The sequence below is a fragment of the Eulemur rufifrons genome, chromosome 8 (genome assembly GCF_041146395.1).
Source record: "Eulemur rufifrons isolate Redbay chromosome 8, OSU_ERuf_1, whole genome shotgun sequence".
Lineage (NCBI taxonomy): Eukaryota > Metazoa > Chordata > Mammalia > Primates > Lemuridae > Eulemur > Eulemur rufifrons.
The window spans coordinates 53,963,575-53,988,564 of NC_090990.1; the positions used below are offsets into that span (position 1 = coordinate 53,963,575).

At 37.7% G+C, this 24,990-nt stretch overlaps 1 protein-coding gene across 1 annotated transcript in view; it reads left to right on the top strand.

The window, feature by feature from the left end:
• Positions 1 to 23,883, top strand: part of LOC138390689 (cystathionine gamma-lyase-like) — a 30,656-nt gene extending 6,773 nt beyond the window's left edge. The window contains exons 4-12 of the mRNA XM_069480143.1: positions 230 to 339; positions 2,389 to 2,520; positions 12,656 to 12,713; positions 13,178 to 13,255; positions 14,331 to 14,483; positions 16,264 to 16,385; positions 17,438 to 17,490; positions 20,557 to 20,695; positions 20,943 to 23,883. Of these exons, the coding sequence (XP_069336244.1) occupies positions 230 to 339; positions 2,389 to 2,520; positions 12,656 to 12,713; positions 13,178 to 13,255; positions 14,331 to 14,483; positions 16,264 to 16,385; positions 17,438 to 17,490; positions 20,557 to 20,695; positions 20,943 to 20,969 (872 nt within the window). The 3' untranslated portion in view covers positions 20,970 to 23,883. The remainder of the gene's footprint in view (positions 1 to 229; positions 340 to 2,388; positions 2,521 to 12,655; positions 12,714 to 13,177; positions 13,256 to 14,330; positions 14,484 to 16,263; positions 16,386 to 17,437; positions 17,491 to 20,556; positions 20,696 to 20,942) is intronic.
• The last annotated feature ends 1,107 nt before the right edge of the window (positions 23,884 to 24,990 follow it).

The following is a 24,990-nucleotide window of genomic DNA, read 5'->3' on the forward strand; positions in this document are numbered from 1 at the left end:
ACTCTTGAACCTTAAGTTTAAAGTCCAAGCCTTTCATCTTATAATTAAGTACCTAAAGTAAAAAAAAAAAAAGAATGTTCAATCCTTATTATTCTTTATTACATTGCTTTTAGTTGCATTTTATTGGTGACTGAGAGTTCCTTATGTTCTAAAGTGTTTATACCTGTAAGGAACAAACATTTCTTAATACAATGTTCTTTCAATTTTATGTCATTCTCTTCTGCCTCAGGTACTAATGAGTACTTCAGGAAAGTGGCATCTGAATTTGGATTAAAGATTTCTTGTGTTGATTGTTCCAAAACGAAATTGCTAGAGGCAGCAATTACACCAGAAACCAAGGTAACTCAGCTAGTTTTCGCTTTTGCCTGTTTTCCTTGTGATATTTTGTTTTTATTATTTCTGTTTACTAGAGGATATAATTTAAATTATATCAAAGAACAAATTTTACTGGAAGCCACTGGAAATATCAAAAAGATTAAGATAGGTCTGGCATCTCCTAGGTATTATTGCATAATAGTTAGGTACGTGAAATCTGGAGTGGAATTCAGTTCTAATTCTGTATTATAGTTAGTGTATTGTCTCAGGCAAATTATTTAAGCAAAGTCTCAATTTCTTCATTTGCAAAATGGGGATAATTGTACCTGCTTTTTAGAAAGGTATTTGTGAGAATTAAATGAGATAAGGCATATGAAATGCTTGGTACTATACCTGCATACATGGTAATTGTTAAAAAATGCCTGTGCAAGAGTACACAATTCTCAGTTGCATTGTCAAGTCTGGTATTGGTAAGAGAAGTCATCATAGGGGTTGATTTATTAGGAAAGGAAGCTTGCCAAATCCCAAAACCCTAAGCACAGTGTTTTCTTCTGTGCTGTAAGAGATACTGCTGCAAATATTAATAATAGTTAGAAGTAGAGAATGGGCCACAAGCGATATTTTGTCTCCATCCTGGGAAGCTTGTATGCTACTGGAAGGTGGTTTGTTCCTGAGTGAATGGCATATGTGATATTCTTTCTTGTGACCTCATTTAAATTCTGTGTGGGTAGAAGAAGGACCAGTGTCTTTTATAAGTCAGCCGATTCCAACTTTTTGTTAATGATTAAAAGGTTAGAATTGTACCCAAGATTATGTTGCAATGAATGCTAAAAAGTGAACATCTTTTCATATACAAATTATTACTTTGCAGATTGACACAGGGGTAAGCTTTTGGTGATGAAGGATTGTTTTCAAAGCCACTTTTTTTTTTTTTCATCTTGCTTGAGAAAAAGGACACATTAAAATAGCTGGTCTAGTCTTTCTCAGGGAGGAAAGCAAATTGTGAGAATATTCAGTCTTGTGAACAGAACTTATTATAGTGGCTCTTTACTGGCTTGAAGTAATACATTTTGCCCCCTGAAATATCAGGCTCATCATTTGTAGAATTTTTAAGCCTATGTAAAATGTACTTTGTAGTTATATACTTATTTTTAATTTTAATTTTTTTATTATCACAAGGAGTAATAATGCTTAACCAGGAATAATTTTTATAAATTCTTTAAATATATCAAGATTTTTGTAGAATATAAATTATTTTAACCAGCTTACCTTTTTGAAACATAGTAAAACTCTAGAATAGGAAGAATATTAAACCAGATGTCTTGCCCACTTAATAATAGGTAATAAAAAAAAAGGATCATTAGTCCTTATAAAAAGAAAGCTGTAATTCAATACAGTGGCATCTTGTTCAACAAATAAAATTCTCTTCCTTGGTCATTTCAATAACTGTCAAGCATCTACCATGTATTCATGTCTGAGTTGTGGTAGATTTTGAGGTATACGGGTAAATATCATATTGCCTCTTTTTAAATTGAGCTATAACCAGGTTTTCTGTCACTTTTCTCCTTCAGTCTAAAGCCGATGATCTTCTAAAAGCCATAGTTACTTATTTTATAGTTTCTAGTTCATCTGACATTATTCAAATTCATATTAAAGACATTTTTGTCATAATGGGGAGAATTCTGTTTAATGAAAATTAGAGGATGTATTCTTACAGAACCTATGTTATTCATCTTTGAGAACAAAATTTCTAGACACTGAGCTATGTCTTTGGAAAATAATTAGAATAATTAACTTTAGCACTTTTTTTTCTTGTACACACATTATCTCATTTGATACTTACAACAACTCTATGAGATAAGTATTACCAACCCCATTATATAGATGAAGAGGAAAGTTACTTAGCCATGGCCTCTCAGAAATTTGTAGGAGAGGTGAGGATTCAGATTTGAACTTTTCAACATCATCCCTGCATTTCCATTATATAAAGTAGGCTCCCAGATTGTTACAATATTTGAGATGTATGTTGAAGTATTATTTTATAAACTATTGTTATTTACTGAATGATTTTAGCTTGTTTGGATTGAAACCCTCACAAACCCCAGCCTGAAGATGATTGACATTGAAGCCTGTGCACATATTGTCCATAAGCATGGAGACATTATTTTGGTTGTGGATAACACTTTTATGTCAGCCTATTTCCAGGTAAATGAAAACAAAATTTCTTGGCAGGATTAGTAGACCAAACATAACTATAAATAGAAAAGGAAGGACTTACATTAAAATCATGATCTAACTCATGAAATCTAATCATAATTGTTTATTAGATAAAGAATTAAATTTGGACATTTTTCTGCCATTAGTTAATATCCTTTCAAAACTATGTTAATGTCATACGTGGCTCTTTGTGGTTTTTAAATGTAGTCTCAATTAAAGCTTTCTGGTTCTCTTAGGATGTGTGATCGTATCTGCCATTCCCATATGCACACGGGGGACTTCACTGTTTATGTCTTGGTCACAAATTTTTTAGCCATATCTCATGTATTTTTATATATCAAAGAAAATCTGTACTCAATGATATCTCATTATATGTCACACACATATTTCTCCAGTTCTTTTCTTTCTTTCTAGTTTTTCTTCCCTTTTTAGGACCTGATAGACTATGCCTAGACACCTCTGTATCTTTAACTTATTTGTATTATAAATTGCTACTTCATTTGTTTTACATTATACCTATATGTATATTTATATAAATATATTGCTCTTTATTAGTCTTTTTGGGCTCCTACAACGAAATACCATAAACTGGGTAGTTTATAAGCAGAAATTTATTTCTCACAGTTCTGGAGGCTGGGAAGTCCCAGGCCAAGGCACCAGCAGATGCAGTGTCTGGTGAGGGCCTGCTTTCTGGTTCACGGATGACGTTTTCTTGCTGTGTTCCCACATGGTGGAAGAAACAAGGCAGGTCTCTGGGGCTTTTTTCATAAGGGCACTAATCCCATTCCTGAGGGGTATACCCTTATGACCTAATCGGTCCCAAAAACTTTACCTCCTAATAACATCACACTGGGGATTAGATTTCAGTGTCTGAATTTGGGGGAGTACAAACATTCAGACCATAGCATCTCCCTTTAAACTATCTCCTTTCCTACCTACCTCTCTACATTTGTTTCCCCCTCAGACCAACCCTCCCATACATCGTTCATTCCTTTCCTTTTTTCTCTGTTTTTAACCTAGGTTCTTCCTCTTTTCTGTTTTGCTTTTCTTGACAGATCATGTTGGCATCTCTCTCTAATTGACCTGTTGTCTGCCTTCTCCCCACTGATTCTCCCTCCCTTTCCTCTGAGTACCTAACTCTGTTTCCTTTCCTTGTTAGGAGTTACCTTCTCCCTGCTCTGTTCTTCCTGCTTGTATCTTGTCATACTTAGTACACTTCCTGTAGTTCATCTTTATTCTGCAGAGTTCCTGACACCCAGCTCATTGTCTCCAGCTCTTCAATTAGGTGGATATTTATAGGTTCTATTGTTTATATTTATCCACTTTGGTTTGGGTCCCTAAAGCTGACTCAGGCTGCTGCCTCCATGTGGTACAGTGACTCCTTGGGCAGTTTGTGTAAATCTTTTCTTTACCTTCTTCCATTTTATTTGAAGGCACTATCATTTTTATTTTCCTTTCCTGAAACACACTTCCTGGCTACACTGACTTTAGAAAGCTTCATGGGCCATCTGCCTTTGGCTCATGCTATATCTTTGGCTGCTGCTTGTATCAGGTCGACCAATCTGTTTCCAAGTGAAAATCCCCTGGCATCATTTATTTTTCCCAGGTGATTTTGAGGGTAGGATTCTTTATCCCAACTCCTTAAACCATATGCCACTTACATGAGGCAAGTTAATGCAGCACAGCATGGCTTTAGCCTAGTGACAGTGAGTCCTGTGTATTTGCCAAAAGATTGCATGAGTTTTTGAGCCTGGCCCTGCCCAGGTTACTCATCAGGCCTGGCCCTCTTCCTCCTATTACCTTCACTAAAGTAGGTCCAGTTTTTCTACCTTTTAGAGGCCCATATCATCTTCTTCCTGCTAAGGACTGGAAGTTGCTTTATTTGGACCTGAGTTCATTCCAGTTGAATTAATCAGAATCCTATCATCCCTAGACAGTCATATATATTGGTTCCACAAAGCAAATCTCCTCCTAAAAAGGTCCTCTCATTGTCTTACCCTCAGGAAAGCTGAATATATTCTTTCTTCCCTGCCTTTTGTTTTCTGTGTCTCCTATCAGTCCTACAAAGGGCAAAATGGACACACCAGCCTGCAGTTTCAGAGTAGTGTCTCTGGAGTCTGGCAGGATGGATGTGAGTGAGTCCTGGCTCTATTAGCTTTTTAATCTGAGGGATCTATCTCATTTTTTATTTATTTATTTTTTTATTTCAGCTCATTATGGGGGTACAAAAGTTCAGGTTATATATATTGCCCATGCCTCCCCATCCCCCCGAGTCTGAGCTTCAAGCGTGTCCATTCCCTAGACAGTGCACATTGCACTCATCATGTAGGTATGCATCCATCCCCTCCCCCCACCCCATCCTCCCCAGTCAGAACTTCAAGTGTATCCATTCCCCAGACAGTGCACATCGCACTCATCAAGTAGGTATACACACATCCCTTCCCCCCAGCCCCCATCTCTGTCCAATACCCAATTGATGTTATTCCCAAATGTGCACTTAGGTGATGATCAGGGAAACCAGTTTGCTGGTAAGTACATGTGGTGCTTGTTTTTCCATTCTTGGGATACTTCACTTAATAGAATGGGTTCCAACTCTCTCCAGGAGAACCAAAGAGATTCCATATCGCCATTATTTCTTATAGCTGAGTAATATTCCATGGTATACATGTACCACAGTTTACTAATCCAATCATGTATTGGTGGGCATTTGGGTTGTTTCCACATTTTTGCAATTGTGAATTGTGCTGCTATAAACATTTGGGTGCAGGTGTCTTTTTTATAGAATGACTTTTGTTCTTCTGGGTAGATGCCCAATAATGGAATTGCTGGATTGAATGATAGGTCTACTTGAATCTGTTTAAGTTATCTCCATATTGTTTTCCACAGGGGTTGCACTAGTTTACAGTCCCACCAGCAGTGTATGAGTGTTCCTGTCTCTCCACATCCACGCCAACATGTATTATTTTGGAACCTTTTGATAAAGGCCATTCTAACTGGAGTTAAGTGATATCTCGTTGTGGTTTTGATTTGCATTTCCCTGATGATTAGAGATGTTGAACATTTTTTCATTTGTTTGTTAGCCATTTTTATATCTTCTTTTGAAAAATTTCTATTCATGTCGTTTGCCCACTTTTTGATAGGGTTGTTCGATTTTTTCTTACTGATTTTCCTGAAGTCTAAATAGATTCTTCTTATCAGCCTTTTATCTGATGTGTAGTATGCGAAAATTTTTTCCCATTCTGTAAGTTGTCTGTTTACTCTCGTGACTGTTTCTTTGGCTGTGCAGAATCTTTTTAATTTGATCAGGTCCCATTTATTTATTTTTGTTGTTGCTGTGATTGCCTTAGAGGTCTTCTTCATAAATTCTTTGCCTAAGCCAATGTCTGTAAGAGTCTTTCCTACATTTTCTTCTAGAATTCTAATAGTTTCTGACCTAAGGTTGAAGTCTGTTATCCACCGTGATTTGATTTTTGTGAGAGGTGAAAGCTGTGTGTCCTGTTTTAGTCTTCTACATGTGACTATCCAGTTTTCCCAGCACCATTTATTAAATAAGGAATCTTTTCTCCAGAGTATGTTTTTGTCTGCTTTATCAAAGATTAGATGGCCATATGAGGATGGTTTTATATTTGGATTTTCTGTTCTGTTCCACTGGTCTGTGTCCCTGCACTTGTGCCAATGCCAACAGTTTTAATAATCACAGTCTTTTGGTATAGTTTGAAGTCTGGCAAATTAATACCTCCCATTTTGTTTTTGTTGCTTAAAATTGCTTTTGCTAAATGGGTCTTGTCTGGTTCCATACAAAGCGTAAAATTATTTTTTCTATATCTGTGAAAAATGATGTTGGTAATTTAATAGGGATTGCATTGAATCTGTAGATAACTTTGGGCAGTATAGACATTTTAACAAAGTTGATTCTACGAATCCATGAACATGGTATGGTTTTCCACCTATTTACATGCTCTGCGATTTCCTTCCTCAGTGTTTCGTAATTCTCCCTATAGAGGTCCTTTACCTCCTTAGTTAAATATATTCCTAGGTATTTTATTTTCTTTGTTGCTATTTTGAAGGGTATTAATTCCTTAATTTGGTTCTCTGATTGACTGTTATTGGCATATATGAATGCCTCTGATTTGTGTGTATTGATTTTGTATCCTGAGACTTTACTGAATTCATTGATCAATTCTAGGAGTCTCTTGGTTGAATCCTTGGGATTTTCTAGATATAACATCATATCATCAGCAAAGAGTGAGAGTTTGATCTCTTCTTTCCCTATTTGGACTCCCTTGATTCTACTTTCTTGCCCGATAGCTCTCGCAAGGACTTCGAATACTATGTTGAAAAGTAATGGGGACAAGGGGCAGCCTTGTCTGGTTCCAGTTCAAAGTGGGAATGCTTTCAGTTTTTCCCCATTCAGTATGATGTTGGCTGTGGGTTTGTCATACATGGCTTGTATCATTTTTAGATAGGCCCCTCTATGCTAATTTGTTAAGTATTCTTATCATAAAAGGGTGTTGAATTTTGTCAAATGCTTTTTCTGCATCTATTGAGAGGATCATATGATCTTTATTTTTGCTTCTATTTATGTGGTGAATTACATTTATAGATTTGCATATGTTAAACCATCCCTGCATCTCTGGGATGAAGCCCACTTGGTCGTGATGGATTATTTTTTGATAAGCACTTGGATTCGATTTGCTAGGATTTTATTGAGAATTTTTGCATCTATATTCATAAGGAATATTGGTCTGTAGTTTTCTTTTTTTGTTGCATCTTTTCATGGTTTTGGTATCAAAATTATGTTGGCTTGGTAAAATGTGTTGGGGAGAAATCCATCCTTCTCGATATTGGAGAATAGTTTATGTAGGATGGGCACCAGTTCTTCTTTGTATGTATGGTAAAATTCAGGTGTGAACCCATCTGGTCCAGGGCTTTTCTTTTTGGGAAGGTTTTTTATTGCTGTTTCAATTTCAGATCTAGATATCGGTCTATTCAGGAATTCTATTTCTTCCTGGTTGAGCCTGGGAAGGCTGTGTGTTTCTAAAAATTTGTCCATTTCCTCCATGTTTTCTAATTTGTGTGCATAAAGATTTTTGTAGAATTCATAGATGATATCATGTATCTCTGTGGCATTGGTCATGATTTCTCCTTTCATGTTCCTGATGGAGTTTATTAGAGTTTTTTCTTTTCTGCTCTTGGTTAGTCTAGCCAGAGGCGTGTCAATTTTGTTTATTTTTTCAAAGAACCAATTTTTTTTTTATTAATCTTCCTTATGGTTTGTCTGTTGTCCTTTTCATTTAGTTCTGATTTAATCTTAATAATTTCTCTCCTTCTGCTGGGTTTGGGGTCAGTCTGTTCTTCCTTCTCCAGCTCTTTGACTCTATTCATTAGATTGTCTATTTGTAAGTTTTCTGTCTTTTTGGTATAAGCATTTATGGAAATAAATTTTCCTCTCAGGACTGCTTTAGCTGTGTCCCACAAATTTTGATAACTTGTGTCTCTTTTGTTGTTTAATTCAAAGAACCTTTTGATTTCCATCTTGATTTCTTCATTTATAAAATAATTGTTCAGGAGAAGGTTGTTTAGCTTCCATGACTTTGAGTAGAAATGAGAATTTCTGTTAGGGTTCATTGTTACTTTTATTCTGCTGTGATCTGAGAAGATGCATGGTATAATTTTTTTAAATTTTTTAAGACATGCTTTATATCCTAGGATATGGTCAATCTTGGAGAATGTCCCATGAGCTGATGAGAAGAATGTATATTCAGTGGTTTTTGGGTCGAATGTCCTGTAGATGTCAGTCAGGCCCATTTGTTCTAGCATTCTATTTAAGTCCATTATTTCTTTGTTTATTTTTTGTTTGGAGGATCTGTCCTGTACTGTCAGTGGTGTGTTAAAGTCTCCGGCTATTAAATGTTGTTATCTATCATTTGGTTCAGATCAAGTAGGGTTTGCTTTATGAATCTGGGTGCACCTAAGTTGGGTGCATATATATTAAGTACAGTTATGTCTTCTTGTTGAATTGGACCCTTCACCAGTATATAGGAACCATCTTCATCTTTCATTACTTTTGTTGATTTAAAAACTAAGTTATCAGAGATTAAAACCACCACACCAGCTTTCTTTTGGCTTCCATTTGCTTGAAATATCGATTTCTACCCTTTTATTTTCAGTCTAAATGCATCCTTGGAGGTTAGATGAGTTTCCTGAAGACATCAGATACTTGGCTTGTAGTTTTTTATCCATTGGGCCAGTCTATGTCTCTTGAGTGGGGAATTCAATCCATTCACATTTAATGAGAGAACTGATAAGTGAGACAGATTGCTGTTTCTCATGTAGGGCTGAATTTCATTGTTCTGTTTTCTCTCTTGAGCCATTGTGATAACTGGGTTTTTATTTTTATCTCTTGAGTAGTTTTACATTCTTGGGTCTTTCTTGTGCTGATCCGTGTGTAACTCTGTTTTGAGTACTTCTTGGAGAACTGGTCTTGTCTTGGTGAATTCTCTGAGTTTTTGTTTATCTGATAATGTCTTAATTTCACCTTCATATATAAAACTGAGCTTAGCTGGGAACAAGATTCTAGGCTGGGCATTATTCTGTTTCAGAAGAGTGAGAATGGGGCCCCAATCTCTTCTTGCTTGTACGGTTTCAGTTGAGAAATCTGGCGTGATTCGGATGGACTTTCCTTTGTATGTTACTTGTTTTTTTCTCCTTGCAGCTCGAAGAAGGGCCTCTTTAGTGGATATTTTGGTCAGTCTGATAACTGCATGACATGGTGTCTTCCTATTTGGTATAAATCTCCCAGGGGTTCTTTGAGCTTCTTGAACCTGTATATCTAGAGTTTTGGCAAGGCCTGGGAAATTTTCCTCAATTATATCTTCAAATAGCTTATCCAACCCTTGCTTATTGTTTTCTTCACCCTCAGGAATGCTGATAACTCTCACGTTAGGCTTCTTCACATAATCCCACATTTCTTTTAGACTCTGATCTTTTGTTTCTTTGCTCTATCTCTGTGACTGACTTATTTAATTGGAAAGTGTTATCTTCGATCTCTGAGATTCTTTCTTCTGTTTGATCTACCCTGCTCTTGAGACTTTCCACCGTGTTTTGTAGCTCCCTGAATAAATTCTTCATTTCCAGGAGTTCAGTTTGATTTTTCTTCAATATTTCGATTTCTTTAGTGAATTTTTCTTCCAAGTCCTGTATCTTTTTTGTGGTTTCTTTGTGTTGGTTATCCATTTTTTCTTGCATAATATTCAGCTTACTTATGATCCATGTTTGAAATTCTTCCCGTGACATGTTGCTATTTTGAATCTGGTTTGTGTCAGTTGGTAGAGAACTAGTAATCCTCTTTGAGGGCAAGATTTCAGCTTGATTCTTTATACTCCCAGAGTTATTTCGCTGAGCCCTTCCCATCTGGATGAATCGTTAGATCTCTTCTTTCAGCTTCTTTCAACTTTAGTCTGGATAGAGGCACACCGTGCGCGCTGATCTTAGGCTGTGTAGCAGCCCAGGTGAGCTGCCTCCTCTGTCGCTAGGGGGAGCCCTTCACGTGTTGTTCAGGATTTTGCTACCTCAGCTGGGGGGCTGCTCCTGTTGGGTCCAGCCCCCGAGAATTAATTTGACCCAAAACCGGCTTGAGAATCAAGTCACTGAGCTGTTGTAATTGCAGACAGAAAGAGACTTTTTCCTTGCCTCTTCCTCTCCCGAGGTGGTTTCTGCCTCTCTCTGTGTGAAAGACAGTGGCTAGGGGGAGGGGGCGGCGCCCTCGTTCACCCAGCGCCCCAGCTGCTGCAGCTCCCAGGGGCGATGGCCCGTCTCGCCCCAATGTCCGCAAGGACCACGTTCCACTCTCTCTCGACTCTATCTCATTTTTCTTATTCTCTTTTCCTTACCTATACAGTGAGAGCCTAAGGTACTGATTTTATTTAGTTAGGTAAAGTATTTTTACAGTGCTTCACTGGTTTATGTAAAATATGCAGCATGGTTCTTAGCACATAAAATTAGATCAACAGATGTTAGTAATTGGTTTTTATTTTTCCTTCTCTTTTGGCCATAGAGTTTACAGACATTAGCACTAGAAGAGACCTTAGACCTCATCTACTTTGATCCCATCACTCTAGCAAAAGATGAGCAAACACGTATGTAGAGAGTGCTTTGGGCAATATCTTAAAACATCCTGTTTTTGATACACCCTAATTGAAAGGTTCCATCTCCACCTACACTATTTATCTTCTGAAGACAAAACAACTCTAGTGAGGATAAAACACAGACATATACTTTTATGTTGAAGAACATAGAAATGGATAATTGTTGATAATACATTGGTAAGTCAATTATAAGTTTTTACTCTCACGGTGAACAAAGACATTTTAAGACTAAAGGATAAACCTAGAAGATACTATGTTAAGTGAAATAAGCCAGGCACAGAAAGGCAAGTACCTCATGATCTTATTCTTATGCGGAATCTAAAAAAAAGTTGATCTGATAGAAGTAGTGACTAAAGCAATGATTCTCAGAGACTGGGAGAGGAAGGGGAAACGGGTGGTGGGATAGGGTGGTCCAAGTTATAATTAGAGAGGAGGAGTAAGTTTTGGTGCTTTATTGCACAGAAGGATAACTGTATTTAACAACATATTATATATCTCATAGAGGTAAAAGAGAGGATTTTAAATGATGCTCCCATGAAGAAATGATAAATGTTTGAGGTGATAGATGTGCTAATTACCCTGATTTTGTCATTGCACAATGTATACATGTATTGAAGCATCACATTATACTCCATAAATATGTATGAATATTGTGTCAAATAATAATAAAAGAGAAAAAAAACAAAAAGGTAAAGGATTAATTTGTAGGAAAATTAGGTGGGAGAATGCAATCCAAACAAATTTCTTCTCTTTTCTTTTTTTTTTTTTTTTTTTTTGAGACAGAGTCTCAACTCTGTTGCCCGGGCTAGAGTGCCGTGGCGCCAGCCTAGTTCACGTCAAACTCCTGGGCACAAGTGATCCTCCTGTCTCAGTCTCCTGAGTAGCTGGGACTACAGGCATGTTCCCACCATGCCTGGCTAATTTTTTCTATATATTTTTAGTTGTCCAGCTAATTTCCTTCTATTTTTAGTAGAGACAGGATCTCGCTCTTGCTCAGGCTGGTCTCGAACTTCTGTGTGCAAATGATCCACCTGTCTCGGCCTCCCAGAGTGCTAGGATTACAGGCGTGAGCCACTGCGCCCGGCCCAAACAAATTTCTTTATAAGTGACTTTACACATTGCAAAACTAGTAGAGTTGTCTCTTGGTATCCATGAGAGAATTGGTGTCAGGAACCCCCAAGGGTACCAAAATCTACAGATGTTCAAGTGTTTGATAGAAAATATGCAGTATTTGCATATAATCTACACACATTCTCCTGTATACTTCAAATCTCTAGATTTCTTATAATAATCTAGTATTATGTAAATAGTTGTTATATTATATTGTTTAGGAAATAATGACAAGGAGAAAAAGTCTCTATGTGTTTAATACAGACACAACTATTCTTGTTTTTCACAAATATTTTCAATCCACAGTTAGTTGTATCCATGGATGTGTAACTCCCAGATAGGGAGGCCTGACTATATAGTAAAAATAGTAAGGAGTCAAGTTCATGACAAATGAAGTGTGAATAATCATAGTATGCATCATTAGGTTTTAATGATTTAAAATCTAAGCAGATTAGTTTATGCTTACTTGACATAAAAATTGCTGAATCTTTATGTCAAGTATTTTATGAGTTTAATGTGTCATAAAATGCCAATGTGTCTGCTGTAGGTAATAAATTTAAGCACCAGTCTGAAACTGCTATAAAGAAATAGATGCGGGAGACCTGTGGACCTTAGTCTACCTGCTATTTCCATATAAGTTACGCTCTCAGATTGAATGCTGGGTCCAATACTTCATATTTTTATTTGTTGGGAGAGAGGTAAGGGGAAGATAATATCACAGATCCTGGGAAATTTTAAAATGTACATATTTTTATCAAGTTAGTATTGATTAGAATAGGAATGGAATTTACAGTTGCAAATAGGCAGGTAATGAAGCATATTTTCGAATGGATTCTCATTTAAAATAAAAAACTTTTTTCTTTCAGCGGCCTTTGGCTCTGGGAGCTGATATTTGTATGTATTCTGCAACAAAATACATGAATGGTAAGATATGTACAGTCTACACTTTGGATGTTCTTTTCCATGGATTGGTGAAAATATCATAGAGCTTGACATTTTCATCTCTTTTCTTCTACTGTTAAGTATGCTTTGTTCTGTGACTCACGTAAAAAATTAAAAAATTACACTTTGATTAAACATAAGATTTCATTTATAGTAAACAAAACTATTGTCATGATTTGTGAGAAGAGGATTAAAATTTACTATAAAAGATTGTGCTTTTATGCTGCTGACATCTGAAAAATAAATATTTAGTTTTTGTATCATTTTTATTTTATTATTTTAGGTATAGCTTTTGCTATTGTCAAATTGAATAAAGTTTACTTAAACTTATTTTATAGGACTTTTTCCTTCAAGGGTTTTTTCAAGTGAAAGTCACATTTTAGAAATTATAAAACAAAGAATAAATATAAATTATTTTTAACCTAAATGTTTTTGTTTTGTTTTAGGCCACAGTGATGTTTTAATGGGCTTAGTGTCTGTTAATTCTGAAAGCCTCCATGATAGACTTCGTTTCTTACAGAATTGTAAGTATTAAAAAGTCCACATGCCTTCTCATGCTCTCAGTAACTACTTTTGATATTTATATTTCCATTAAATGTTGTGAAGTAATATCATTCTGAAAATATGAAAAAATTAGAAATGGAAAAAATTCTGATTTTTAGAGGAAAGTAGAAAAAATTGGACTATAAAGATATACTTATAGCATAGCAAGGATTTATGGAATGTCACAGGAATGAGTTTTGTTATTTTCATATCCATGTTAATTTTAATCATATCTGTAAAGCCTAAGTGAATTTTCAGTTTTAAGACTTAATGGATTTTTTTCGTTTTGTAAAAAACATTTGAAATGAGGGCATTCATATACTATACTTTTTATATCTGGAATGATGGTTAATTTTAAAGCACTTCAGGCATAAACTTACATTTTCAACAGGTATCTAAATAACATTTCCTGTTTATATTGTTTAGTTTAACTCAAGTGTGGATAAGAATTTAAGTATGACAGATAAGAAAAAACATAATTAGGAATAAAAATACCCTTTTAGGAAATAGCTATTAAAGTCACAAAAGGAGACACTGAGGAGGGAAACCAAAACTTATTGCTTGATAAATGTCCTTTCATTTAGAAAAAGTAGGAATAAGCTTTCGCATTCAGGAGGCATGTGAAATCATTGGCTGCTTTAGACAAAGGCTACATAGAATGCTGGTTGAACATTCAGTAATAATGGGAGTTGAACTGCTATTTCTCTCTGTACGTTGTAATAATTTTTCAACAAAATATAAAGTTAAACTATGGGCAGTATGTCATTTCATTAAAATCATAGAAAGGACGTTTTATCTTCATCTTTGAAAAGTTCACATACTGTGTTTTTCCTTAGTTTTTCAGATATTCATTTCTCCTAATTTTAAAGTAAATTTCTCTAAGCATATTTTATATTTCATTCTCTTGCTTCTGATTTGATATATTTACCCCCTAAAACTCAAACATTGAGCTGTGTACCTAGCTTCTCAGAGTCACTATAATGAAAGAGAAAGGCCAGAGAATTTTCTGGGTCCCACCCCGCCTTCAGACTAACCCAAGATGTGCTCATTTTGCAGCTCTTGGAGCAGTTCCATCTCCTGTCGACTGTTACCTCTGCAATCGAGGTCTGAAGACTCTGCAAGTCCGAATGGAGAAGCATTTCAAAAATGGAATGGCAGTTGCCCAGTTTCTGGAATCAAATCCTCGGGTAGAAAAGGTTATTTATCCTGGTATGTTAATTTGATTTCTAAGCAGCTATGCCTATACTAGGATTTTAACACTTATCCTGAGCATCCTGTTCATGTAACATTTATTTGTAAGTTAGGTAATTTCATGTATCTTTATGTTGGTCATTTAATTTTGAGTACTGCCATGCGTCAGTCTCTGTGGTGGGTCTAGTGGAAAGGAGATAGACATGCTCTCTGTCCTTGTGTTGCCTAGAGTCTAGTAGATGCTTGGATATTAGGAAATTAGTTTTATACATTAGATGTTCCTGTGATGATCTTTAGTTTGAAGAGTTGTGTATACCTATTCAAAAATTGCAACATTGTACTTTTCAGCTGATTTGTTTGTAATCTTGTCAATGTGCTCGTCTGCACTAGCTCTGACTTTAACCTGATAGAGCAGCAGTCCCAACCTTTTTGGCACCAGGGACTGGCTTCATGGAAGACAATCCTTCCACGGACCAAGGGGTGGCAGTGGGGGTGGCAGTGGGGATAATATGGTCCCAGGATAACCCAAGTGCACCACATTCATTATGCAGTGAAACTTCTCGTCCAATGACAATCTGCACCTGCAGCTGCTCCCCAGCACCAGCACCACCGCCCCAGTTCCACCCAAGATCACCAGGCACCAGACTTTCACAAGGAGCGGCCAACCTAGATCCCTCGCATGCACATTTCACAGTAGGAATAGCCGTCCTATGAGGCTCCAATGCCACCACTGATATGGAAGGAGGTGGAGCCCACTCTGTGATGGGAGCAATGGGGAGTGGTCCCAACAAGGATGCAGCCTGGCTCTCCTGCTTGCCCGCCGCCGCCGCCCACCTCCTGCCCCATGGCCTGCCCTCCAACAGGCCACTGACCGACACTGGTCTGCTGCCCAGGGGTTGGGGACCACCATGATAGAGCTTTGTCCGGATTGAGACTTGATAATTTATGTGACAAAATTCCCCTGACTGTCTCTTACGTCCTTTTTGAATTCCTTCACCTCTCCTAGTATCTAGAAATGCTCTTGTGGAGTTAGCAGACTTACATGCTACTCTTTGACTTTATTTTACCAATCCTTTAAGCTGGGGTGGTCTTAAGGAAATAGTTTTCTTAAAAATCCTTTTGCGGTATCTAGCCATGTGGTCTTGGGTATAGAGGAGAATTAAGACTGGTATGTGTCTGCAAGGAATTTAAATACACCAAGCAGAAACACCTATGAGATGAAATGCCCTATTTGTATTGTAGGTAAAGAGCTGTGACTGGTGTAAATTTTGGATGGAGGGAGGGAGGAGAGTTTTGAGCTGTGCCCTGAAGAATGGGCAGCATTTGTTAAAAGGGCATGGAGAAGGCGTTTCAGATTTATTCAACATGTGTTTATTAAAAATAAAGTTGGCCCTGCCAACTATGGGCCAGGCTTTGCGCTGGGACCCATTTATTATCAAATGAAATGGATTTGCCCCCATGGAGCTAGTCTGGTGGATAAGACAGATATTAAGTAAGAAATTGCAGAAGGATATAATTAACAGGGGGAGTCTAGGTTAAAGAGACAGCATGTGCAAAGGTCCTGGGATGAAAAGGTTGCAGTGGCACTGGCAGAAAGAAAGCTGCAGAAGGTACCAAACATAAGTCAATAGGAAGCTGGAGAGAGAGACAGGGGCCCACACAAGTAGTCAGATAGGAACCTGCCATAAAGCTCAATGGTAGCCTTATGTGAAGTTTCTTTAAGAGGACAGTGAAAATTTTTCCCCCAATGACAGGTTGGACTCTGAAATATGACTTTTATTCTACGTTGTGATTACAGGGCTGCCCTCTCATCCGCAGCATGAGTTGGCAAAGCGTCAGTGCACAGGTTGTCCCGGGATGGTCACATTTTATATCAAGGGCACTCTTCAACATGCTGAGACTTTCCTCAAGAACCTAAAGGTAAACTGTCAAAATAGCTTCTTAAATTGTCGAGGTAAGAACTCCTTACAGCAGTTCATTATCTCTCACTTCTACTCAACCCACGTAACATTTTTGTACCTGCCGGTCACACCCATAAACCTTTTTACCATGAATTGGATTGGGTTAAAAAAGACTTCAACACCAATGACACAGTGGTAGACATCTAAATATGTCTGTTTGCTTAACTCTCCACATACTACAATCAGTTTGAGAGGGACAGAATGTTTTAATGCATTGGTGTCCCAATTTATCTAAAAGTAAACCCCTTTTTCAGATGAAATAGGTGAAACCTCAAAGTAGTGTGTAGTTAGTGCACTGCCCAAAGGCTGTTGTGAAATCCATCCTGCCAGTGGCTTTCCAAACCCTGTGCCTTGCAGGCTGCATCTGCCTGGGCTGAGGGAAGAGGAGGCCTTTGTCTAATTGTCATAGAGGCAGGAGGCTCTTGAAAGAGGGGCATGTGTAACTTCATACACTTGGTTTATCTTAAACTTATGCAGGTTAAATACTGCAGGTCTAATAAATAGAAACCTGCCTGATTAGTTAAAGCCCTTGGTGTGACCCAAATTTAACACAGTTATGAGACTAATTTTTAAAACATTTGTAAAAGTCAATGGAAGTTAACACTAAATAGAAAAACTGCATGTTTTTTCCTATTCTTTTTCCCTCTGCCAGTGAGGAGTTAAAAGTTATGCGTATTAACAGGTAAGTGTATATGACTTGGTAGACATTTAGAGATTTTTGTGTTTAAATGGTAACCATGGAGTTAGGTGTCAAATGTAATAATTTTGAGGTTTTAGAACTCATATAGGGCCAAATTAGGAAGATATGGGAGTTTCACTTGGATCAGGTTTTAACGTTTTAAATAAAAGTTTAAACATAATATGCCTAATTGGTGAAATCATTGTTAGAGACTCTATTCTCATTTTTTCTCTGAGTTTCTTGCCCGGGCCATTTTACTAAAAACATTTCATTTTAGATTTTAGTATTTTTATTTTACTAGAAGATCTCAATTTGTGTTTTCTTTACTATAGGTATTTATTCTGGCTGTGAGCTTGGGAGGATGTGAAAGTTTTGCTCAGCTTCCGTAAGCATATTTCTGTTTTTCTCAGTATTTTAAATTTGATATCAGCTTTAATGATTGTTTGGAAAAGGAGTACAATAAAATTATGGATATATCAAGATATTTAACAATAAAAATATATCATGGCACTAAGTAATCAGAATGGACTCTAACCCAGTCAGGATGGAGACCCTGATAAAAATCTAATGGTGGGCTACTTATCAGTAAGCTGTGTCCTTCTAAATGTTGATTTCTTCCTTGTTCTGCATGAAAGAGATTCCAGCAGTGACTGTATTCTAGGATCTCTGACCTCTGAGCCAGGGCCTGTGTTCTACTGACTTGGCCTTGGAGGGCAGATTGGAGACTTTGTACTGGACAGGGTGTTTTCAAGGCTCCTTGGGAAATAGAGAATGTGTCTCTGATGAAATTCCCAGATCCATGTGTTCTCTGTTCTGTGTGGGATAAACCTTTAATAGCTTCATATTGTCTACAAGGTAAGTCCAAACTCCAACTTGGTATTCCAGGCCCTTCACTGTCTGACCCAATCAATTCATCTACTTTTATCAAAGAGTAGAGAATATTGAAACAGGAAGCAGCCTAAGATCATATAGTCCAACAGCATATTTTATAGACAAGGAAACAAAGACCCAGAAAATATGGCTGATTTGTTCAATGTCACACATGAGTATGTTAGCAACATCATCTTTGGCTTTGCATCACAAACAGTGAAGGGAAGTGGAAGAAGCCTGATTTGGATTTGAGACCCGTTTGCACCAACTACTTACTTTACCATGAAGCTTCCATTTTTTTCATTCATAAAATGAGATTAATAATTAATGATTATCATTTATTAATTTCCTGTCCCACCAAGCATTCCTGAGCTATATGTTGCCTTTACTGTATGCTGCTATGACCATAGGTTATAATTATTGCAGGGTCAGTCACCATCATTACCTAATAATTTTTAAGTGTGATAAATGCACATGGTATGTTTCTGTGGTTTCATTTTCATAAACATTTATGGAATAACTTGTCGTGGCAGCATTGTGTTGAGGAATGTCAGATTATCCAAATTTAGGCATATTTTCTGCTTTCTCATTGTGGTTTATAGTTAGAGGAAGAGTCAGGCAATCTCACAGTTAAAATTTATATTATGTCCAAATAGTGATTTGAAATAATTCGTGTAACACAGGTAGCTTTTTTGTTAGTCTTTCCAGGAGATGCCTGCTAGTGAATCTTGATGCACAAGAGGGAACACTAAGCATATATAAAATTGGTTTATGTTTCAGAGTAATGAATTGTGTATTACTTTAAGACTGTCTTCTTAAAAATAGACTTCTCCCAATTATTTAGGGATTTGGTTTAAAGTTCTGTGGCCCGCAGACACTCTAGCTTGGGTGATCACCCTTTTGCCGGTGGATGAGTGGATTTAGGTCAGGGCTTGTCGGTTCTATCACCCTTCATTCTATGTCCCTGACTTTGCTGCAACTAGTGCAGCATTGCAATAAGGCAGAGAGAAAGTGGAGCCAATGTGTATTGGCTTAGTCTCCCAGCCTAAAAAACATTAACTCTGTGACCTGAGAAAAGTTACTTATGTTTTCTCTAACTCTCAATTTTCTCAGTTGCAAAGTGTGGACAACATTGTACCTAGCTCTTAGGATTGTTGTGAGAACATGGGAAAAAAATCCCAATACCTTGGTTCATAGTAAATACCCAGTAAATATTAACTACTACTATGAGTTATTATTTTTTATTAGGTATCTACTATATTCCAGGTATTTAGAACTGCTGTATATCCTGTGACAAACTTTTAAGATAGGTGTTATACCCAATTTTTATCCATTTAAAAAAAATGAATTAATGCGCACAAATCATCTAACAGAATACTTGCCTCATAGTAAGCACACAGTAGGTGCTTTCTATTATTCTTTTAGGAAAGGAGATAGGCATTGAGGATAGGTGGTAACTTTTACAAGTGCACAGAGCCAGTATGTGGAGGGGCTAAGATTCATACTCAAGTTTATTGGCCTCTGAAGCCTTAGTTCTTACTTCTACATGTATACTCTCTCATAAGGAATTAAGAGCCTGCCAGGGCAGAACATTTTAGGGAGAATGTTTATGTGTAGAAACTTCATTAGAGTGATAAAGGGAGATATCCATTTACTCAAACCACAAGTGAGATTTTCTTTCCATGGGTCTGAAGTAAGATAGGAGAAAGCAGCTTAGGCATTGGTTTTTCTGGTGATGTGCAGGGAAAGGAAGAGTGTTAGTTGCAATATACATATTGGGGGTAAGTAAGACTATAAGCTTCTTCTCCGTTATGCCTCAGCCCACAGAGATATCTCCCTGCCCTGAAGTTTGGCAGTCTTTTTGTCCATACTTGTTTGGCTTTCTCTGTAGACCATTTTGTTTTGTGAATTGTCATGGTCTTTTAGCTGTTGCTTTGTTACCCAGGGTAAAGAAGATATCTCATTCTTCATGGTGTCCCAATTCTTACTATAGTCCCTGACACATAATAGGTGCTTTACTCTTACAGATGAGTTACTAGACAGTTTGGCAAATTCTTTAAGGCCTCTATGCCATGGGTTATATGCTGGGGTTCTTGATGCTCAGTGGTTGCTACTGGTGCTCCTGAGTTGTCTTTCCCTGGTGTGCCTCACAAGGTCCAGTTCCTGATTGATCCAATGATTCAAAGAAAATAAATTCTGGCAGGCTTTTGTTCCCAGAGGCCTCTTATATGTATCTGTCCAGCAGGTTGTTCATAGGGTGTGTCACTTCTGGTCAAAACCTCATTCAGGGAGGTGTTGAAACATACACACTGGAGGCTATGCCTGTCCCTCCTGTATGGGAGTGCTTGGTAGGGACCTTCAATGTCTAAATCTATTAATAGTATACCTTACCGATGGTATAAACAGGAGTTGAAAAAATCTTGGTTTTCACTTAAAATTATCAATAGAATATATAAATATCATGATTTCTCATTTTTTTGCCTGTGAAAAATTATACAGGTATGAAAAATTTGATATATGGGGCAATATGCCTCCACTGACAGAACATAATGATAAAAAATTTGCTGATGTTTCCTTCTAGGGCCATCATGACTCATGTATCAGTGCCTAAGAAGGACAGAGATATCTTTGGAATTACCGACACAATGATTCGACTCTCTGTGGGCTTAGAGGATGAAAAAGATCTACTGGAAGATCTAGATCAAGCTTTGAAGGCAGCAGTAAGTGTGATTATTTTTGTGTGTGTGTTTCATCTTTTGGGTGGGATTGCTGTATTTATAAAGAGTGGTGTCACTGTGAACTCTAAAGGTTTTCTCTTCCTTCAGTGGACAGCGTGTGTAAATGTGCAGGGAACTCAGCTGAAGTAAAGATTTAAAGGATGGTCACATTCGGAAAAGACTTTTTGAGGAGGTAAGGGTTTTGCCTACAGGTTTAATAACATATTTTTCCTGTGCCTTGTTATTACAGCACCCTCTGAGTGGAAGTTGCAACTAGTATTCCAGAACTGCTATTACAAGCTGCTTCCTGAGAAGATCAAATCTTTTGAATCATTTAATGGATGATTAATGAGTTTTCACAAAATTTTCAAGTGAAAATGTTAATTTTCGCTTGAAAAGTAAATGTCAGTACCTCTCAGAACTGTAACTTTCTAGGGAATCATCCTTGTTAAAAACAGTTTTCTGTATATCTTATTATAATTGACAGGTCAATTCTGTTAATATCTTTTTTTTGTAGTAGTAGTATATTTAATCTGTATATAAATGTTACAAGTTAACTTTTCCACATCAAACAAAGTAACATTTTACATCAAGAGAAAAAGAGGACAGGAAGGGGTTTAATGAACGAGTCCAAGGAAAGTGATGTGGATCAGAAGAATGTTTTCGGCAGATCCAAGCAGTTTTCAGTGGAGTAGTCAGTGTCTTCCAAGGGAGATTTCCTGATTTGGGCAGAGCCTTTGGTGGCAGGTGCTGGTTGCTTATCATTGTAATCAGCTGCATGAACAAACACAAAATGACATGCCCTATATATGTTTTCCCTGTACCTTTCTTATACTTTGGAGTCCCAAGCCAGTAGGTCTAAATGTCCAGAACCTTATAATCTTTCTGTTGAACTAAGCATTTTACCTTTTGAGTTGTCTCCCAGAAACAACAGACTGACTGCAGGATAACAACACCAAGACTCACCATGCATCACCAACCTGTGAATTCTGAATTAGACCTCCTGCACACATTGCTTTCAACCCCACCCTCCCCAATACATGTAGCCACCTTACTGAACCCCTTATTAAAACCCCTGCCCTTGGTTGGTCAGGGAGAAAGATTTGAGGCAGTTCTCTCTTCTCCCAGGTGATATCATCTGTAACAATTTTCCTTTCTTCCTTGGCGATCCTCTTTGTCTCAGTAATTGGCTTTGTGTGCGGTGAACAATTGGACCTGGGCCAGAACCCCTTTGTCAATTCTGTTAATACCTTTTTGTTGATTTTGCTATACATTTGCCTCGGAAGGAGGTGAGACTTATGCTGCTTTTGGGATCTGTTAGGTCTGGAGCCGAGAGGGAGACACAGGAAGCCTCATGTGTAGCAAAATGCTGTTTATTTTGGGCATCTGGCTGCAGATGGTTGGAGGCCTAAAGAGCATCCACACCAAGGAAGGGGAAAGCTTTGGGTTTTATGGAGGATTTTTCCAGGGGGAGTGAGCAACTGGGCCAGAACCGCTGCTGTAATAAATTTTTTTCAAACAAGCAATTTCTGGGACCCCTGTGTGGGTCTCATCCTGCAGAGATGAGGGTAGCTTCGTCCTTATCAGGGGGATAGGAATGCCGGTGTCACAGCAACTGTCTGTGGTTGGAGTTAGATTTACAACCTCGGGACTCTCTAAACTCCTGCGGCTATTGTTTCACAGGCCTTGTGATCAGTATCTAAGTTTTCCATTAGCTGCATTCCATCCTATACATACTTTCCAGGTTTCCACCCTGAATAAACCAAACACTCCACCCTTTTTAATATATATATATGAAAAGGAAGGGCAAGATATGGGAAAGGGTAAAAATTAAAAATTAGAATGATTAGGAAGCCGGCATCCTTGTCTTTCTGATTGCTTCCTTGTTTTTTTTTTTTTTTTTTTTGTTGTTGTTCCTGGAGACTTATTTATGTCTGGAATGTAGTCAGGCCTATTGCAGGGGATGTGATTTTTGTCCCTGAGATATGTTTTTGGGCAGGGAACAAAGGCTTGGAGTCCGCCACCTATCTGTCGGGGAGCTTCTCAGGAACACTTTGAGGCTGTAAAAGAAATTCTAAAAGCTGTGAGCTGGGGAAATGTAAAGAGAAAGACTTACATTTCCTTTCTGGGATTTTTTCAGGTGTTTGTGAAAAACAGAGTCCCAGCAGGGTGCCTGCTAGTTTGGGAGTGAAGCAGCAAAGAGTTGGGAGAGCTCAGAATTGATTTTTAGCTGTTATTAGAAAATTGGGAGATTCAAGTCCACCCTAATATTTCCCCCTTTCTGTTGTTTAAGATTACATTTTTATTTAAAATGAACTCAGAAGTAGGGAAAATGGGTGGAGATCTTTCTTCTATAGCTGCTTCTAGCTAAGGAGGGGTGTAGAGATCTTTTTTATGGAGTTCATTTGAATTATTAAAAGGGAGGGGGTTGAAAATGGACGGTCTTGAAGTTAGATTAGAGGCAGGATAGGGGTCTAGCTGGAGAGAAATAGGGCCTGAATTTGGTTCCATATGAATGTCACCAGAATGTAGGGTCCAGAAATGAGAGCATTAGCCAAGAAACCTAAGATGACACAAGATGAGAAGAATTGACTGTTTTAAGAAGGTAGAGAGGTCTCTTGGACTGTATGTAGGTAGAGATGTCATAGAGCACCCATAGTGGGGGGATGGAAAGTAAGGTTATTATTAGGGCTCCCAGCATGGGCAATGGACCAACAGGCCTGGTATGTGAGCTGGGCTGTGGCGGCATTCATAGAGTGACACGAGAAGTGTAAAGAGGAGGCAAAGCACCATATTTAGCCATATATACCACGGCATATTACCGGAACTTGGTATCCGTGATGGGCTGGACTTTCGGGGAGCTTGCCATGTGGAAGCAGGTTCTGGAGGGCCTGTAGGTTTGAGTCCAGAGAGATGACTCTAGGACAGACTCTAGGATGCGACTCCCAGAAGTTCAGCTGTAGTGGCGGAAGCAGTGAGAATTATTTAAAAGGTTGAAGGGGACCCAGTTTGCCCTGGGAAATCTTTGAGTAAAATCTATTCCCTAGACTCTAAGTGTTGCGGGTCCCTTTACGAAGTCATCCAGTGAGTTCTGAGCTGGCAGGTAGGCACCAGGTGGAATTTAATAGTTTAAATCCCGGAGATAACTTTGTAATTTACTTAATATTACTTCAATGGCTTTGGAAAGCAAAGCAAGAGAATTAATAATGTTTTAAATAAAAAGTTATAAAAATTTTAGTTCTTTCCATGACATTTTCCAAAGATGCAAATCTTGGACTATAATTGATTATAAACTGTTGTTTAAGAAGAATTGGAGCAAAACAACAACTATCCACGGATGCTAAAGATTTTACAATGTCATGGTTACAGATGTAAAGGAGATTTAGTTATTTTTGTGACACATCATGTAATTTCATTAAGAGCTAATTAATACTTTCAGAAAACCTTGTTTTAACCAAAATTTTCTTTTCATTAAAGCTAACTGGATTGATAAGGAAAACCCCCATCTATTACTTGGCACATCAGCCACCTGAGACCCCCACCCCTCTCGGCATCAGCATAATACTAAGCTATTACCTGGGGTATCAGCATAACACTAAACCTATTACCTGGTTCATCAACATAATTCTAACCTATTACCTGACACATCAACTAACCTACTACCTGGCGGGCATTAGCCACCTGAGACCCCACCCCTTGGACCACCCCAACTTAATAAAAGTGGAAAAAATAGGGTAGACGGGGCTCAGAATTTGGTGGTGAGACCCCTCTGAGCCCTCCTGCGAATAAACTTTGATTCTCCCACTCTCCGTGTGTTGCTTCGTTTGTCCTCGGGACCACCCGCCGTAACACTTGCTGTAACAGGATCACATACTAAATTCTTGTATAAATTTTTTTTATAAACTTTATCCCACCTACACAGAACATGGCTAAAACTTTGTATTTTGTCCTAACTTTCCCATTTCCTAAGTAACCAGTCATTTTAGGACAAAAAAAAAAAAATTCCATACAAGATCCTTATGTTTCCATACTCATTGTCTTTTTACATTCCTTTTCTTACAAATTACTTTCTATTTTGTTTTTAATGAAATATTTGATGTAAGCACTTACTTGTTCTTTAAGCCAATTAATTAGAGCGTTTTTACCTACTTTGGTAGGGAAACATTACATGTACATGACATATATGGACACGCAAACATATAGACATATAGCAGGAGATAATTTACTTGAAACAAGGCAGAAAGTTCTATAGTTTGAAAGCTCAGAGCGTACCAAAGAAAATGTTGCATGTAGAGTTC